General features: G+C 39.3%; 2 protein-coding genes across 4 annotated transcripts; both read left to right on the top strand.

The window, feature by feature from the left end:
- The first annotated feature begins 818 nt into the window (after nt 1–818).
- LOC122666958 (polyadenylate-binding protein-interacting protein 7-like) lies at nt 819–10,205 on the top strand. Of its 3 annotated transcripts, none has more exons than XM_043863090.1 (7): nt 819–929; nt 1,837–2,356; nt 2,432–2,700; nt 3,550–3,997; nt 4,103–4,173; nt 8,507–8,631; nt 9,809–10,205. In XM_043863090.1, exons 2-7 carry the CDS (start codon nt 1,924–1,926, stop codon nt 10,110–10,112), a joined length of 1,650 nt encoding a protein of 549 aa, XP_043719025.1. In that variant the 5' UTR covers nt 819–929; nt 1,837–1,923; the 3' UTR covers nt 10,113–10,205. The 3 variants fall into 3 exon arrangements, with proteins under 3 accessions (XP_043719025.1, XP_043719026.1, XP_043719024.1); XM_043863091.1 differs by having other exon boundaries at nt 2,453–2,700; XM_043863089.1 differs by having other exon boundaries at nt 1,837–2,700.
- A 2,757-nt stretch (nt 10,206–12,962) lies between these two features.
- LOC122667908 (protein STRICTOSIDINE SYNTHASE-LIKE 4-like) lies at nt 12,963–16,881 on the top strand. The gene is made up of 6 exons (XM_043864390.1): nt 12,963–13,151; nt 13,575–13,787; nt 14,658–14,725; nt 14,947–15,183; nt 16,056–16,188; nt 16,444–16,881. The coding sequence occupies exons 1-6, from the start codon at nt 12,999–13,001 to the stop codon at nt 16,723–16,725; spliced, it is 1,086 nt and encodes a 361-aa protein (XP_043720325.1). The 5' UTR covers nt 12,963–12,998; the 3' UTR covers nt 16,726–16,881.
- Nucleotides 16,882–19,511: the final 2,630 nt, after the last annotated feature.

Raw genomic sequence — 19,511 nt, forward strand, 5'->3', positions numbered from 1 at the left:
TTCCTCGACAGTTCCCCTCTGAAAATATCTCTTTTATTTTTTCCTCTATTACTTGGGGTAGCAGAGAATGGCGGTGGCTGGAACAGGGGTGGGATTGCAGGGAACGGAGGATACTTGGGCGAGAAGGCAATGGTAGGGGTAAAAATTTCTAAAAAAGTAAGTGTGGGAGGGAGAGACACTATTTTGTCCAGTTTTGTAAACCTTAACTTGTTTTTGTGTATTTTTATTAACTCAAACATAAGGTGGACAGTTTTGTAAATAAAAACCCAAAAGTAGCTAATCATGTAATTTTCCCTTTATTTATACATTGATTCTAATCGGACGATTCCAAGTGATTCATTATACCGTATCGAATCACTAAAGTGTGCACTGGGGTAGACAAGATAGATAGTAAATCGCCGCCAGATACGGGTAGTGCGCAGTGTGCCACGTATACAACTTAGGAACAGTAGACCATATCTACGGTCTAGACGCCTTTATTTTTCTCTTATCGGACACCTCGTCGAGTTCGTCTACGGCTTCATGACTCAAAAGTCCTCGTAAGTCCTATTATGTTCAAAGGTCTTCTTAAATATCTTTACAACTGAGAGGGGTATTTAGGTCTTTTCCATTAATAAGATAATTTAATATTTAATTCCCATTAATTCAGGGTGTGAAGAGTGAGGTAGAAAGGGTGGGTTTCATATGAAGCTCCTTCTTTCTTTCTGTGGTGGTGATGGTGGTGTTGGCGTAGAGGGTTTGGATTTGGAAGGAAAAAGAAGACTAGTTGAAGAAGAAGCTGAAGAACAGACGAAGCTCACAGCTTGAAGAACCTGTAATTGTTGTTTACTTATACATGTTCTTATAGTTACTTATCTCTTACTCTTCCCTCTCTCCTTCATCGATGAATCGATTCGATTCGGTCATACCTACAATCGAGCTTCGAAAAGGTACTTGGGAAGCTTTTCTGTTTTCCAGATCTCAACATCCTTGTTTGCCTTTAAACTGTTTCAATATTTTTTTTATTTTTTTTTGTTTTTGTTTTTAAATTCTTCTCTTTCTTTCATCTCCTTCGCCGGTACTTTTGTTTCGAGATCCTGCTGGATTTATTGTTTGAAGGTCGAAACCTTGTAGCTTTGGCCTGTATTTATCTTCTAGTTATTTGAATCTGCTGTTTGTTGGCGTAGTTACTGATTTATGTGATATGTATGTGTTGTTTGAATTTCATCTTAGGGTTTTTGTTGAGCTCGTGATGGATTTGTGTCTCCTGGATTTCTTTTGCTTGTTCTGTTAACGACCAGTTGGTGGAATTGTGCGTTGTGATGCCGATTTGTTGTTTTGTTGATATTAGGGTTTTAAGCTTAGATGCGTCTAACAGTTACGCTCTGAGATATTTGTTTGTATTTCCGTTTGTCGTTTTCATGTGTGATGCGATTGTTCTTTTATTTTAAGTTCTGATTCGATTGTTTGTTAATCAACATGAGTTTTGGATGCAATAAATGGTCACAAGGGAGAGATGTAATGAGTTACTTTAACTACATGCCTAACTGTGACTTGGCTGTTTGTAATTTCCTTTTTAGTTTTAGTGATCTTTTCCTTTGCTTTTCATGAACGTTTACTTGATTGTTGCATTTCTTCCAAATTTCCAACAAGCGTCTTTAAATTCGCTCTTATTATCAACGTCCTAGTTGAATTTAATAACTAAGTGTAAGGATTTCTTTCTTTGTTTCATCTCGAGTTTATTTCTGTAATAAATTAACTAGGATTTGAATATTGTGCACATAATATGTACTCAAAAGTGCAACTTTAGAGTCTTCTTATGGTTCAAATATTTCCTATAATTCAATTGTTTTGCAGGGTTTGGGTGATTCTTGCTTTCTGCGAGCTTCTGTTCTCTGTACACTTTTACATGTAAAAAGTGCTATTTTGTTCAATTTTGAAATAATGATGAGCTTGTCCACAAAAGTTATCTCAACCAATGACACAAAGTTGAATGCCACGTGTAAGACAACTACTCTGAATCCTAATGCAGCGGAGTTCGTCCCTTTTGCCCTTAGATCTTCATCTGGAAATCTCGGCTCTGCAGAGGTGACAAGGAGGCTAGATGCCTCAGGAACTTCTGGAAAATCAGTGTTGGATCGATCAGAGTCCACTGTTTCTAATAACTCTGATGAGGAGGCCCACCAGTACTGGCGCTGCCAGCTCCCTGATGATATTACTCCAGACTTCAAGTTCATGGGAGAAGATGAGTCGCAAGGACCTGAAAGCCTCACTATGTCAAGTTTGTCCGTTAACGATGGGAGTGATACCTCAAGGTTCTCTCTATCTACAGGCAGTGGACAAATATTAAACAAGCGACAAGAAGTATCTCCTCATGGTAGTGATAATGACACCATGATTGAAAAGATGAGATATTCCATTCCGACATATGGAGAAGATCAATCTTCAGCAGCTTTTCTGAATTTGCCAACAGGATTCATGAATGGTGATCAGCACCTTGGCGGTAAAGGAAGGGATGGGTTCACTTACAATGGAAACCCCGGCTCTGGGTTCGTAAATGATACTTTGAATGAGCATGGGGTTTTGGAGGATAATGACATCAATCCTGGGGAATTTTTGGCTTCTCAATTCCCTGGTTTTGCTGCTGAAAGCCTTGCAGAGGTCTATTATGCCAATGGCTGTGACTTGAACTTGACAATTGAGATGCTGACTCAACTTGAGGTATACTGTGTTCTTCTTAACTAACCTACCATTGACCAAGAGTAGAGGCTAATTTCCTTCATGGTTGTGGGTTTTCTGGTTGGTCCAACCTGGATAGAATTTTTGGTTGGCAAACATGTTTATGCCACATGGCAAGTTGCATTGCCTTGGAACTTGGTTGGCAAGTAGACCCCACTACCCTCGCTGCTCACATGTCAAGTTTCAGGCTGGATTAACTTTTCCACATAGAAAAATGAAGCATTGAAAATTTCTGGACTACGAAGAGGGTGCATGGACCTACATGGGAAGGAAATGATGGAATTTGAGTCCGAAAATTGACATGTGGCCAATGCAGATCAATCCTAAATATCCAACAATTGGAATTGTGATATCTTAATGTCATGGGGCACCAATAGGTGTGAGCCAACCAGGAAGTAATCATGGTTAGCCCAACCAGGAATATTTCTCCCTCCACTTTTGGAGTGTATATGTAATACTTGACGAACTGTGAAGGGAATAGTAGGTAACATACCCATCAGGATCTTCCACTGAAATGTTTTTTCATGTGCAGTTTTAGTCTTCAAAATCCATCATTTTATGTGACAACCATTTATGCAGTTCCTTTTAGGATAAATAATGAAGGCATTAATGTAATAAATAACTGTACGGTACAATTTTTGACTCAGGTTATATTTATTTTTGGTGGATAGAGGAGTTGGGTTAAATAAAGTTGCTTATGATTCTTGTGAAGGAGAACAATTTTATATAGTTGGCTTTTGTACCTGCTGATGCAAATGTTAGCAGATATTATTGGCATTGTGTATGATCTTTAGATATGGGTGTTGAAAATGTTTTTTTTTGCAATTGCAGCTTCAAGTTGATGGTGCTTTTAATCAGAACCTGAACTCAAAAACCATGCCTGCTCCAAGCCTGAGTGCAATGGATTTTCCTGCACTTACTGCTCCTGATGGTCAAAATGGGTTGTCAAAATATGCGGGTGATGATATCCAGCAAACTCCCAATCCATACCAGTCTTCTGACAGGGACACTATTCTTTTCTTCAAGTCCAGCTCTTCAACTCCATCTAGAGGTGCTATTGATTTTGCTTCAGCTGTTAGGAAACTGGCATCTCAGGATTCTGGTCAATGGAAGTATGAGAGAAATGGTTCTTCAGATACCTCTGTTGGATCAACTAGAAGTTCCCATAACTTAGGTAGCTCTTATAGTGGCGGTCATGGGAGGACCATCCATGGTGACCGATTGCAAAATCATGGTTCAGCTCGAGGAGCTTCTTGGCTTGAGACTGGAGCTGTAGTTGGTAATGTTCCCGAGTTGACAATCTCTAAACATGTTTCACAATGGCACTATACTTTTGGAATTTGGTTTTTTTCCTCATATTTTCTTAACTATGTTGAGATGGCAGGAAATATGTACTCGGAGCTTAGGGGAGAAGCTCGTGATCATGCACGCCTTCGTAATGCATACTTTGAGCAGGTATCATACCTGAGATGTATTTGGGCACTTCCCCCCCCCCCCCCTCCCTTTTTTTTATTTTCTGTTAAATTCTTTTGTATTGGTTAATAATCTGTCTATGCCATGCATATTGGCATCTTTGATAGATGCAAGTCTAATGCTGCTGTTGAGAATTTGAGATGTAGCATCACAATTGAATGAAATTTGAGATTCCAAGGGAGTTGGAGCCGCTTCCTGCTGCTGATCCGAAGCCATATTTTGATTTCTGGTTTGTCCATTCAGGTGTTGTGTAAATCATGAGAGGTTTTAAATGAATTGTATAGGATATGTTTCTTAAGTAATTTAGTTCATGTTAATGAATCATAACAGAAGACCTGGATCAACTGCAAATTCACATAGACAAACTTTGGCAATGAGACTATAATGTATGTTGTCCAAGAATTAGAGCTGGGTAGATGAAGTCAAGAGGCACCTTTTTGAGTGTGTATGTGATCAGCACATTGATCTATAAAATAATTGACTTTATAGATGGATATGGGACCCCGATCATGCTTTATGAAGCTGAGTACTGGATGATAAAGAAACAACACATACTTAAATATAGACTACTGAGATTTTGATTGAGTTATCTTGGTTATGTTGAAAGCATAGTTCGAGAACTCGTTTCGTTTCGGTATTTCGGGCTGACCGAAATATTGTATATTTTCTGGTATGTTTCGATAGGTCATTTCGGTGGGTTTTAGGCCAAGTTAAGGCCTGAAACTTCATGGAAACCCTATTTTAGGCTATATAAACACATTTAAATGTTCAAATTGCAAAAATAGTCCTCCAAAATGGTGTTTTGGATGTGCGCCATTGATTGGCAACGTACGGTCGAACCCTAATGTATAAGTGTATAACTTAGTTAATTACATATTTACACATACACATTGTACATTAGACAAGTAAATTGACTTGGAACTAAGTTGGAAACATAATGACTCATTAGTTAAGTCATAAATCATAATATTAAGCACATAAGACATCAAGTCAACAACAAGTTAACAAATAACAATTTAAGAGTTAAGATTTAAGAAGATGATATCAAACATTCCAAATCACAATATGTCAATATCCCCAATTGTCCCCTACAAGGCTACAAGTCAAGTAGTCAACTAGTTATCGTTCATCTCAAATGTTTACAAATTTGCTAATAATAACTACTCCGCCGTCCAGGACCAACCCCACTCATGGTCTACTGGAGCCGACGTGTATTGCTCTCCAACTGTAGGACAAATGCATGCCACGTCATAGTCTGGGAGAAGAAGCGAGTGTAGTCATCCACGGTGGCCATGTAAACTGCATCATCAACACGCTGAAGGTAACCGATCATAGGATATAGGTCACCAAACTGTGAAGAAGTACTACCCACTGATCCACTATGATATGAGTCATATGACGGCTCTGGGAGCATGTACGGGTTGTACAGCTGCGGCTGGTGGGTTGGGTAGCCAGGGTAGGAAAAGAAGTCATCCACAAAAGACGATCCACTATGTCCCTGTGAGTAGGAGTCATACTCAAAACTGGGAATGGATGGAGAAGATATAGGCTACTGCCCCCAAGGGTACTGTCCAGAATGCCCTTCGCCAAATGGATGTGAATGAGATGAACCATGCTCTGATTGTGCTGGAGATGGATTGCTGTCCTCATGAAAAAATGGGGCACGAAAATGCCCATTCGATCTACTGTCTCTATCGCCAATATTCAGTCCACCAACAGAGCCAGATAGGGCATCAATGTCCATAAGCTCAACCTGCCTACTAGTACCACTACCACGACCACCAGGACGAGGTGGACGATGTGGGCCGTGTGGCTGGTGTGGGGGCACGGATTGCCTCTTGCTGCTCTTGTACCACAAACGGGACTCGAGTTCCCTCATATGCTTTACCACCATCACCATCATCATCACGTCCATCATTACCTTCATCATCACCTCCATCATTACCATCTCCATCAGGACCACCATATATTTATTTCATCATAAACAAATATGTATTTCCCTAAAACATCGTAGATTGGCGTCCGGTGGATTGCTGTCCTCATGAAAAAATGGGGCACGAAAATGCCCACTCGATCTACTGTCTCTATCGCCAATATTCAGTCCACCAACAGAGCCAGATAGGGCATCAATGTCCATAAGCTCAGCCTGCCTACTAGTACCACTACCACGACCACCAGGACGAGGTGGACGATGTGGGCCGTGTGGCTGGTGTGGGGGCACGGATTGCCTCTTGCTGCTCTTGTACCACAAACGGGACTCGAGTTCCCTCATATGCTTTACCACCATCACCATCATCATCACGTCCATCATTACCTTCATCATCACCTCCATCATTACCATCTCCACCAGGACCACCATATATTTATTTCATCATAAACAAACATGTATTTCCCTAAAACATCGTAGATTGGCTTCCGGTGTCTAACATATATTTATTTCATCACAAACAAACATGTTGATCATGCATTTCCCTAAAAAAAATCAATTTTGAGAATATGGTTTTACCTGGAATAGTGGAAAGGCTTCACAGATATGCTAAGAAGTTTGTTCTCCAAGTGATTCTGGCGCCAGAGATGCGGCAAGGATTCAAGTGGGAAGTGGAAGAATGGAGAAGAAATGAGCAAAAACCTTCAAAAACCAAGCAAAAGTGCAAAACCAGAGCTGTTTCTCAGCGACCGGGACTGACGAAACATGTTCATTTATATAGAGCAATTTCTCGAGAAACTCGAAATCTCGCGAAATTTTGAAAAAATCTCGAGATATCTTGAAATTTCTAGAATTTCGATCGAATTTTTGTATTTTTTTGATTTGAGGTGGCATTTCATTTCGAGGAGGTTGAAATATCCGAAATTTCCGATCTCGATGGAGATTTCGTGAGATTTTAAACTATGGTTGAAAGAAGACTAGTAGATGAGCTGATTTGAAGTGGCATGTCACATGGCCAAGAAAGAGAAAAAGAACAAGGGGGAAAACAGAGTTCATGTAAGATAAGATGCATGAATGGTTATGATAAAACGAAACTTGTGCTCAATTTACACAAAATTATTCCATGTTGGTCCATAAGTCTGGAAGGAATATTAAAGAAGAATTTCCAAGATTTTTACTTTTCTTGTTTCTCATTTTATTTTTGGAATTGACTGTCCAAACCAAATTACACCCACCAATATTTGTCGAGTGGAATTTTTCCTTAATAGCAAGTGCTGCACAAAACTATCACAGTAAGCTATAAACTATCCCTAAGCATACTCATGGAGACAAATCAAATAACTAATGTGCACATACATAGAAATGTTTTCAAATTTCTGTTTGCCAACACATCACATTATTTATATAATATGATTCTAAAAAGTTGATAATAAGATAAGTGCTGTGTAACCCCTTGAAAGATGAGTCTCTGAAACTTCAATTATATTTTATTTGTTCTCCAGTGTTTACTTGGTTCTAAAGCTTTCTTTCTCCTTGTTGCATTCTGCCCTGCATCTCCGTATTTTAAAATTGCTCAAAAGGGAAAAATGAAGAAAAATATTATAAAAGTGAAGGATGAAAGGTAACATCAAACTAGGATCGCATTAAAGTATTCTTGGAAGTGGTTATATTTTGAATGCAGATTTAACACGAGGGATGTACTGCTTTGGCAAGGGGTTCAATTTTTGGATGTGCGATCATGAATGAATGTTCAGCATCAACATTTTCTCCAATTTCATAATGAGTTGCTTTCTGGTCATAACTTGGTTACGACGCCCTCCCAAAGTGAAGTTGATTGTAACACTAGGGAAGATTATCTTGGTGGATATTTGATTTCTAAAAGAAAAATCCTCCTCAGCAATGAACTTTATGTTGGATAAATTTTCCTCCATGGTACAAGTTCTAGTAGGGGCTCTTACAAGCCATGGAGTTTGGAGATTTTCCTGATAAGAAAATTTTAATCACCCCCCTCTACCAACCTCGCCCCACCCCATTCCCACCCCCTAGTAGGGGGAAGTCTTTCTTTTATGTTGATTCTCTGTTAGTTTAAAACCATGTAGATAAATTTACAGAAGAACTGTTGATAATGGCATATTTCTTTTCTTCTTTGGAGTAAACTGAATGGTTGCTGAGACCTGTGGACTATTATTGTATGCAGCATAAATTCCAATGTTATGCTTAATGCTAACTTTCAATTGGGCAAGGGACCTTGACTTGACTTCTTTGTTTGAAATGGTTCCATGCCTCTAATTAGTCCTATTAGTTATATTGGAGGTGTTTAACGTTCTGAGTTGATCAAGCATGCTGGTTGGTAATGTGATCCTAATTGAGGATGTTATTAAAATACAGGCACGACAGGCATATCTCATTGGCAACAAGGCTCTAGCAAAAGAATTAAGTGTGAAAGGACAGCTGCACAACATGCATATGAAGGCAGCTCATGGAAAAGCTCAAGAATCCATTTATCGACAAAGGTATGTTTGGTCCCGGGCTGCATGCCATATGCGCTATTCTGACCCTGAACAATTTCAATTGCATGTGTGCATGGTTATGATGATTCTTAGGAGTGTGTTATATGCTAAGTTTAAATTGGTTAGAAGCGCACTTGATTATTGTGTGATTTTAGTGTCTTGTGATTCTTCAAGTACCATGTGTCTATGACTTAAAAGACCATTAATTAATCTGGGTCTGCAACTGTGGGTTACATGCATACACAGCAACACTTACATTATTGTCATTCTTAATGTTTTGCAAATTTCATATAAATGAAACATTATCCTCGTCATAGAACTACTTTCATGTCATGACAATAATTACGATTAGCAGGTTATTATTTAAGGACACTGATGTCGTATACCGTGTGGGTGTGAGCTGTTGAATGATTATTGATCGATCATTAAATCAGTGGAGTCTTTTCTTCCTTTTAATTTGGTTATGTTTTATGTAAATAACAACTTTTTTTTGTTTAGCTTTAGTCCTGAATGTAATTTTGTTCTGTCCTGCACCTAACATCGTATATCTTGTGGTTATTGGTGGCGTACCATGAAGGATATCTTTGATAATATTGTCACTCAATTTGTGGTCTTGGTCTGTATTATATTTAAATTGGGTTCCTCCACTGGGCATGTCTTGACTGATGTTGCAGCAAAGCTGTTGCATGTTGGACGTGGACCAATGTAAGCCACTTGGCATTCATTTATACCATTGCAATCTGAGAGAAGGATTCGATGAAAATGATGGAAATGCAACTTTGTGTTGGTTACCATATGATTGGAGTGTGGCTTTGGCTTGGAGAAAATACTGCGAAGACTACCTTCTTCATGGACTGCTCCTTTCCATGCATGAGTACAGAATCAGGGCGAAACTCCAAGAATTGCCCTGAAACTGAATGCATAGTTATTTAGCTGTGTGAGGATGATGGGCCATCTCTGGCAGTGCATGGTGATGCACTGGAGTTTGCATATGCTACGGGGACCTGACATGAGATTATGTTTGGGAAGGCATTTGAATGTGTATGCATCCTTTGTATTAGTCATGCATGGCCTCAGTAAAATGTGTGTTTCTATGGTTGCATAATGTCTGTTTCAGTGCACCTTCACCTGTGTTATGGTTGCCTTGGGCCTTTTAGTGTTCGGATGTTTTCTTGTGCAGGAATCCAGTTGCCCCGGAGCTCCAGGGCTGTATCAGAGGACAAGAGCAGATGATCGACTTACATGGGTTACATGTGAACGAGGCCATTCATGTACTGAAGAACGAGTTGAGCATGTTGAGGAGTTTGGCCAGGTCCTCGGGGCAACGGCTGCAGGTTTATATCTGTGTTGGTACAGGCCACCACACCAAGGGTTCTCGCACTCCAGCAAGGCTGCCTATTGCTGTGGAGCGTTATCTGCTTGAAGAAGAGGGGCTGGAGTACACTGAGCCTCAGCCGGGGCTTCTGCGAGTTGTGATATATTGATTCAGAGATATGAGATTGTAAGTTTATAGGATTTTTTTTGACACAATCAAAATCCTTGACCCATTGTCATAATTCATAATCTTACATTTTGTATGTGTATATGGAAGAATGGAAGAGAAGTAGAGGAACAGAGGCCCGATAAACAAAGAAAAAGGAAAAAGGAAAAAGAAAAAAAAGTGAGTAAAAAGAAGAGCGAATGGAGGTAGAAGGGGTAGGGAAACAGAGTAAAAAGAGCAAATGTATCATTTAAAAAGAAAAGGAAAAAGAGAGCAAATGTAACGTTTTAAGGTTTAATAGGGTGACGGTATAGTGTCAAGGTTTTGGAGAGCATTCAAGGGGAACTCACACTAGCTGCTGATCTTTTGTTAACTCTGTTAATTTATTGTATCTTCTTATGCTCAAAATTTTCTTTATTAAATTATTTTTTTTCCTCAGACAATGTAACGCAGATATGATATGTATGAGACGGTTCAATTCAGTAGTTTATGGCAAGCTGAGCTTGAAGTCGAGAGGAAACCCTAATGCATATTCAAATCCTACTCAGCATCTTTGCATGTTTATGGTGTTGTTGGATCATATTTTATCAGTGATTCATCTTATTACCCGAAGCATAATACTGTTAACGGCTGTTTCAGTTGATATCTCTACTTTTGATGGTTAATTTTATGGGAGAGGGATCTACATAGGTGGTATTTAATGGAATTTTACTTACAAGCATATCTTATTGACCGTAGGATGAGATGGGAAACATCCCAAGCTTCCAATCTGTACTCCATACACCACTCTATCTTTCATCCTCTGCGACTGCTACTGGCACCCTCTCTCTCTCTCTCTCACACCTGGGTGGCGGCAAATATTAGGGGTGTCAAACTGTTGGTTTGGACTGCTTTCAGTCTAGGAATGAGAGACTAAAACCAAACCGCTAAAGGCTGCGTTTGGTAATGTTCTTCATCAAGAATGAGGCCGCATTTGGTAACACTTTAAAAAAAACGTTTTTGGTGTTTTTTCGGTGCTAGTGCTATGAAAAAAAAATGGAATCTTGTGTTTGGTACCGCCCGTCTGTTTTTCTGTGTCTGTAACATAAATTAGCTTCATTTTTGTGTTTGACACATAAAAACCCTTGTTTCGCAAATCTCAAAACGTATCTCGGGGAAAAACTGGGTTCGAGTTAAAACATCTGTTTCCGATAATCTCTTTCCAGGGCTAGAACGAAGAAGAGGGTTACTTTACTTTCCATCGGCAAGGGTAGAAGCCCTTTTCCTCATCTCAAATCTCTTTCCGAGGCTTGAATGATACTGTTCAACCTCCAGCTGAAACTGAGTCACTTGCGGAGAACATCATCTGCCTCATCTCAAAACTCCTTCAACTCATCTTCTACATCACAAACCTGGATCTCTTTCAACTCAGGTAATATCTCCTCAGAAGTAAGTTTTGCATCTTAATTCTGAACAAAATTGAAACACAAGCCAGTCCCATGTGAGTTGTCTATCTATGCTGCCATTCTAGATGATTTCTTGCAACCCATCCTCCAATTTCTTAGCAAAATTAAAATAAAGATTAAGAAGATGGCTCCTCTTCATTATATCAATTGCTTTAGCTTTATTGGACGACAAATCTCAAGATCTTTATTTAGGGCCCACTTCTGAATCGATACAGATGAAATAATTAATGAATTGATATATATCTGATTCTAGCAGTATTCTCCTATGTAATCTGCAGGACATTGAATTAACCCAAAAAAACAAAAAAAGAGGGTTTTTAACAAATGCTCCCTTGAAAATGTCCATTTGTTCAAATGTCCCATAGAAAATGTCCATTTGTCCAAATGTAGCACTTTGGTCCAATCCATTAGTCTGGGACGTTATATTCGAACGACTGGACATTTTAAACCATTATGCCCTGGTAGAATGATCAAATTACCCTCATTAACACTCAACCTTGCCACTCATCTTCCAAACCCTAGCGGCGAAGTTCACAGAAAGCCTTTTAATGGCGTCGAAGTTTGGGGATTCAACTGAAATCAGAACTGAAAGCGGTTTCCATTGGCGAAGATGGAGACATCGACACCGATGCCATAACCACGACGCCAGGATGGTGTCTCTATACGATATCGGCTTGTGGGAAGAGAGAGAGAGAGAGAGAGTTGCAAGTGGGTGTACCACTGTACCTTGATGGAGTTGCAAGAGTTTTCCATAGGCCTCTTCAGATAAGGTCCTCGGTAGGCTTCAACGAAATCAAGTGCCTTTTCTTTCTTTCGTTTGATCGCGATACTGTGCCGTTTAAGTTGTTTCGTGGAACAACAAAACATCTCTGGATCCTAGTTTGGATATGGGTTGGTTCGGTGCGGTTCGATTTTCAATCGGTCACATCGAAGTATCATACCCCAGTCCAAAACTAGTCCGATAACGATCAAAGCAGGTTATCATCCATGAACCCACATGAGGGCCTATGGCTCAAAGTTGGAGATAATTGATGATATAGTAAGTGCAACTCTATTCTATGGCTAAGAATTAAAGTTTTTAGTCTTACATCAGCCGTGACGACTGAGAGTGCAGCTCATCATATACTACCACTTACAAATTCAATTCCGTATTCCTTTTTGGTAACAACGCCAATTCATTCATTCATGTACGAGAACCTGATCCGGGCTCCATCCAATGAACCATTCCTCCACGACTCCTGCTTAATTTTCTGTTTTTGCTCTTTCCTAATCTTTCTTCTGCTTAATTTCTTGAAATCCTTCAAAGCTACAAATGGGCTTTACCGCGCGCTTTACCCATTTCTCTGATCTTATTTTCTAGTATTAATTTCAGGGTTTCGAGTTTCAAGTTGATCAAATCGCCTAATTAAGAGATATCATCAATCAAGCACGAAGGCCTCACGCTCATGTCGACCTTAAGAACCATTTTCCTTGTGTGCTTACTGGCTTTCCTGCTAAAACTCTTTTTTTTCTCGCCCATATCCATATTTTCTGAGCGAGTCCAGTTTCCTTCTCCACCATCATCGCCCCTGCTCCTCTCCACCAACGATTACTTACAGGTCAGACCATGTCCACGCTTCTCATGCATTTAAGAGTTCTAATCCATTCTTAATTACTTGTTTTATTATGTTTAAAGACTAATAATGAGCTCAATTAGTAAGTTGTAACATGCTTTTATATACTCGAGTAGCTATCTCTACTTATTTTTCAACAAGGTATCAGAGCCTATATATATATCTTCCCGTTGTCTCATGTGAGGTGAAAAAATCGAGGTGTTGGATTGTTTAGATCCTATGTGCTTTCGTATACTTGAGGAGCTTAAGGTTTTGGATGAGACCCTCCAATACTTTTCTTTAGACAACCACAAACCTCACCTTTGGGCATTCTTTTTTTATTTTTTTGACTGATTATGAAAAATCACTATAATTATGTCTAAGAAGATAAATATATATTTTTCTCTTAAAATGTTTTATTGGAAGTAGCGAGTGACCAAAGTTGGAGAAGGATCTCTAGAGAACCCTGAAGATGTTTGCATAGACAAAGAAGGCATTATTTACACAGCTACAAGGGATGGTTGGATTAAGAGAGTGCATCGAAATGGTTCTGTGGAAGATTGGAAGATGATCGGCGGCCAAACTTTAATTGGAGTTGCAATGTCAGCTGATGGTAGTGTTCTTGTATGTGATATTGACAAGGTGAGAGTTATTTTCACTATTCTTTATTATTTGTATATACATGAAAATTGAAATCGAACCAATAGCAGCGCGCCTGACAGAGGCCCGATAAGATTACATTAAGGCAACCCGATAAAAAATCAAATTGAACCAGACCAAAATCAAACCTCAACTTATTAGTTTGGTTTCGATTTAGCTCATTACCAGTTCAACTGGATTGAACCAACTAATTGGCACACCCCGAGCTCTATTGAGAACATACAATCCATTGAAAAACTCTAGAGCATTGGATGATCAGGATCTTCTAGCCTACCTCACACAGGCAGGGGTTAAATGACTGCCCTACCCATTGCCTGAGCACCCTGCCCGTATGGAGTCCACGTGGGGTCCACACCTTGTTGTATGCGGTTGCACAGCAGAGGATCCTAATTGGACATTGGATGCCTTTTATATATCAATTGAGCCTCTTCACCTAATAGTTTAAGTTGTTAGGATTTGACATACAATCTCTCTCAATATTCTAAAAAATATTACTTCAACACCCCTCCCTTAAAAAAAAAAAAAAAAATTGACTCCCAAACAATTTGAGGATATAAATTTTGGAGTCCAGTTCAGGTTCACGTACGCCTTTAGACGCACAAATGGAATCCAAGAGAGAGAAAGAGAATGGATTCGATCTGTGCGCTTATGTTAAGGGCGTACGAGAATGGTTTTCGTACGAGAACCTCAGCCTCCAAATTTTGTGCAATGACACCAGACTAAGCCAGGCATAGTGAATAATAGGAAGAAGACCTTCAACAGTCCAGCCTCCAATTCTCTTGCATAGGCTGTCTAGTTTCTATTATGTTCTACCTCATAGGGATATACAATTTTGCTATTAATGGATGGCAGGGCTTGTTAAAGGTTGACCACGACAGTGTAAAGGTGCTTACTTCCCACATTAACGATTCAAAAATAAGGTAACATATCTTTTTAAACTTTGAGTCTCTAGCTCTTAGATGGTTTTCCATGGATCTTTATCGTCTCCATTTATCTACTCCTCTATTTCATCTCATAGGGGGAGGGAAAATGACCACCCTACCCTCTGCCTGAAAACACTACCCGGGTGAGGTCCACTCCCCCCTAGAAACCTTTCTAAACTGTTTTGTGTTTATCCTTAGTATTGTTGTTATTGTAACAGTGTTGTTAATGATGTAATCGAAGCATCAGATGGTAGTGTGTACTTCAGTGATGCAAGTACTAAATTTGGAGTCCATAATTGGTATCTCAACGTGCTGGAGGGAATTCCTCATGGGCGGCTTCTCAAGTATGACCCACACACCAAGGAAACAACATTAGTGCTGGATGGTCTTGGATTTGCAAATGGTGTAGCACTTTCACAGGATCAAGATTTTCTGGTGGTTTGCGAATCATGGAAGTAAGAATAAAAAAATATATATATTCCAAGTTTGGATTTCTACTTTTTTTTTTTTTTTTTTTACTTTGAATACATTTTATTCACACTCTCACATATAGGAAGGGACTATATATGATTAGCATGTATAGTTTTAGTAATTCATAGTATTGATCGCCTTTGATACTGATATCGATACCAATATCGATACGTATTGGTGATATTGGCTTGTATAGGGTTGATACCGGATTACCGGTACTTAATTAATCCCTGATTGGGAGTAACCATTATTAATGTATAACAATTTGTTGAGATGTTGGAAGTTATAGAGTTACAGTTCCATATCGATTATCTGAGACCTTGGATGGGTCTTCGTTTACCATTAGACTATCTCCACCTAGTAATTAAGTTAAGCTTGACCCTCAAGTGAAGTGCTTTCTTGAGGTGTGCCTGGTGGGAAAATTATCTCCTCCAGTTCCATGCTTGGTCTAGTTCCCCAGTGCCTCTAATAAGAAGGGGAGTGGACCCCAGCCACCCTGGCAAGGGTAGGGTGGTCATTGCCCCCTCCCCTTTTGTTAGAGGCACTTGGGAACTGGGCCGGGCAGGAACCAGAGGGGATAAAGATTCGTCACCCATCCTTGGTGCTTTCATATACTTGATGAGCTATCTTCGTTTAATAATGCCTAAAAGTTTTGGACCGATGTGAGATTATAAGACCTCCCAACATCTTAACACAGTTCAATTCCAATAGAGCCGATATGCATGCCTTGTTCAAGTCCTTGGTGTCTTCATATACTTACGAGCTTTCTCCATTTACTGCCCTTATACTACAACTGTAGATGAGGTGCAAATTAAACATCTCTCACAAATTTTCATTTCTTTTTTACAATTGTAAGATTCCGGTGTCTGAAGCATTGGCTGAAGGGAGAGCTCAGTGGGAAGACAGAGATCTTCATTGAGAGCCTTCCTGATGCCCCTGATAACATCAATCTTGCACCAGATGGGTCTTTCTGGATCGCCCTTATTGAGGTAATCAGTAATTACTAGATTGTATCATTCTTCCCTGTTGTGACCCACTTTTTTTTTTTTTTTTTAAGGCAAAGAAAGCTACAGCTTAAAAAGAGGGACTCAGTCCCAAAACATATTGGCGAGGGCAACAAGCCACTCACTCACCCAAGAGAAAGAGCAAATTATGTGACCCACTCTTCTTGGTTTGATCCTGATTGGGAACTACTCCACCAGAACTAAAGAGCAAATTATGTATTTATTTGGATGTTTTTGCAGTTAAGGACTAATACATGGTTAGACTTTGTTCACACATCAAAGTTAGCCAAGCACCTGGTTGCAAATTTTCCAAAGCTGGTTGATCTACTAAATGGAGCAAAGAGAAAAGCAATGGCTGTGAATGTTGGAACCAATGGAGAGATCATTAGGAAGTTTGATGATCCAGATGGAAAGGTTATGTCCTTTGTTACTTCTGTTCTTGAGTTTGAAGGTCACCTCTACTTGGGAAGCATGAACTCCAATTTCATTGGAAAATTACAATTGAAGCAATTCAACCATTAGAATAGAGAAGGAAGAGTTATACTATTTATAGTATCAGTTCTCCTAGGGCTTGATAGGGTAGTTCTGGCAAGGTTGGTTTAACAGATGATGTAAGCAGAGTCAGAGAACAAATAAGATGGACTCTTCAATAAAATCTATTCTCACATGGTGTGCATCTCTGCTTGTGGATATGGAAATGAGGGAAGTAAAAATGATGTGGTAACTGAGCCCTGATCACCTCCCGTATGTGTACGCTTCACGTATAGTTAGGTGTTCACATGTGTTCTTTTGTTTCCAAAAATGTCATTTCATGCACTCTTAGTGTTAGCAAAATGCATGAAGGGACATTTATAGAAGGAAAAGAACACCTATCATCACCTGCTAGGAGGATATGGTTGTAGGTAAGGGTGTTAATTGGGACGGTTCGGTTTTATTTTTTGGGTTTTGGTTGAGTTCGGTTCAATTCAGTTTTGTTATCGATTTCAATTCATTTTGGTTTGGTTTGAAAACCAAGTATAGACTGTTTTGTGTAGGAATTAGGAAGGATTTTTACCGTTCGGATGTTGGTTTCAGTATTCGGTTCGGATTTGATCCTATCGGTCAAGCCAATCGGTGGCTCGTTGGTTTAGCTCGAACCGAGCTGAAACCAAATGGTTCTCTAACCCTTAAACTGAACTCGAAACGATAAGGCATCGTTTTGGTTTGGATCAGGCTCAATCAAGTCGGGTCAAACCGGTTTGTCTGGTTCGCTTTAGGTTTTGACACCCTTAGTTGTAGGTGTTGTTTTCAAGAGAGTGGTTTGGATTGGTTATGTATCAATTTTCAATATTGAATATCAAGTGGAGATATAATCTGACATTTTTCATTATTGAATATCAAGAGAGTGGTTTGGATTGGTTATGTATCAATTTTCATATTTAAATTCAATAAAATACCTTGTCGCGTGTGTTGGCATGCATCTTCATTCTTGTGTGTCTATGCATGCCTACGTAATACCTTGAAATTGGATCTCTCCTAATTTTTAACATTTTGTTCCGACACTAGGTGAATCCAAACTTAACATATGAACAAAGAACTTCCACACAAAGTTAACCACTACAAGGTAATTGATAAAATGGATTATGGGGAGCTTTTAAAACAACGTAAGAGTCAACGATAACAAATATTGGAAAATTTTGTGTCACTTTCCAGCATACTTATATGCGCTCTGCATTTATTTGTGCTATGTGGAAAAATGATGCAACAATTCTGATGTTGAATATGTTAAAGGACCATATGTCTACCATCCTTTGGATTTCATCTATTTCATAAATCTCCCCTGTTTTTTGAATGCATGATTCATACAAATGTGCCCCTACCGTTAGATGAGAACAGTTAAGTGATGATGTCATCGCCCAAATATTAACTGAATGGCCATAATACCCTTAATAAAAGTGCTTTTACATATTTACCCTCATTTGTTTGAAACACCCCCTCTCTCTCTCCGCATCTCTGTGGATAAGGAACATCTCCATTCGCCTTCTCAAACTCGCACACGAACATTTCACCAAGCTACCACCATCACCTTTGGGGATCACCTGCAACTTGGACTTGAGATGCATGTAGAACTTATCGTCTCAGCTAAAATTATAAAACCCAGAGAAGCCCTTACAGAACTTATCTTCTCAGCAAGGTAAGTGACAGCAGCAAGTCTAGAAGAATCTCCTCTTCAGTTCAGTCTTTACATATCGATAATGGCGGAGAATTTTTTGGCTAATTAAGAATGAGACTTTAGTCTCACATCGGTCACGTAGTGTGCCGTTGTTGGGTTTATAGTATTGAATGGAACTCTCTCCGCCCTGAAACTCAAGCTTTTTAGGTTGGATTGAATCAAATATTATCAAAGCTGGGGAAGTTGATGCAGTGAATTTAGTATCACATCCATCGTGAGGGCTGAGAAATAAAAGCAGCAAGGAGAGTTAATGCAGTGAGTGCAATTCCATGACCGAGAACTATAGGTTTAGGCTCACAGTAGGGAGAATTAATGCAGTGAGTGCAATTCCATGACCGAGAACCATAGGTTGAATCTCACGTTATGAGAACCGAAAAGTAAAAGTAGCTAGCAGGGAGAGTCGTGCAGCTCCATGCTAGGAATGACTCTGTTCTGTTGGATTTTTATCCTCTCAAGTTCCTCACCTCCCAGTTTAAAATCACAACATGTGATACTTTTTAATCCAACGGTCATATATGAGAGAATCCAATCCTAACCTAACCTGATTCTTCTCTCTTTATTTTTTTCTAATTAATAAAGAAAATCCTTGTAGGGTGGTTCGTCACCGGAAGGAGGAGGAGAAGAAGACAATGATGAAGAAAAATGAAGAAAGTGGGTCCCACTTTTGTGATTTAAATTAATTAAAAAAAATAAAGAGAGAAGAATCACATTAGGTTAGAGTTAGGTTATGGTTGGATGCTCTCATGATCGTTTAATCAAAAAGTTCCACAAGTCATTATTTTAAGGAAGATACTTGTGAGGAACTAGGAGGTGGGGGGCTTGAGAGAATAAAAATCCCCGATTTTTTTGTTTTTTTGGTAAAAAAGGATCTTTATCCCCTGTGGTTCTCTATTCAGTACAGTTCCTACAAATCCTCTTATAGAGGGCAAAAATGATCACTTTACTCCCTATCCGAATACACTGCCTAGATGGGTCTACCCCCTCATATTAGAGGCACTAGAGAATTGTACCGGACAGTGAATTGCAGAAGATAATTTTCCAAAAAATCCCTGTTCATATAGTACAAAGTAGATTTCTTTTTCCTCTTTAGTGACCA

Source organism: Telopea speciosissima, chromosome 7, assembly GCF_018873765.1.
Source record: "Telopea speciosissima isolate NSW1024214 ecotype Mountain lineage chromosome 7, Tspe_v1, whole genome shotgun sequence".
Taxonomy (NCBI): Eukaryota; Viridiplantae; Streptophyta; class Magnoliopsida; order Proteales; family Proteaceae; genus Telopea; species Telopea speciosissima.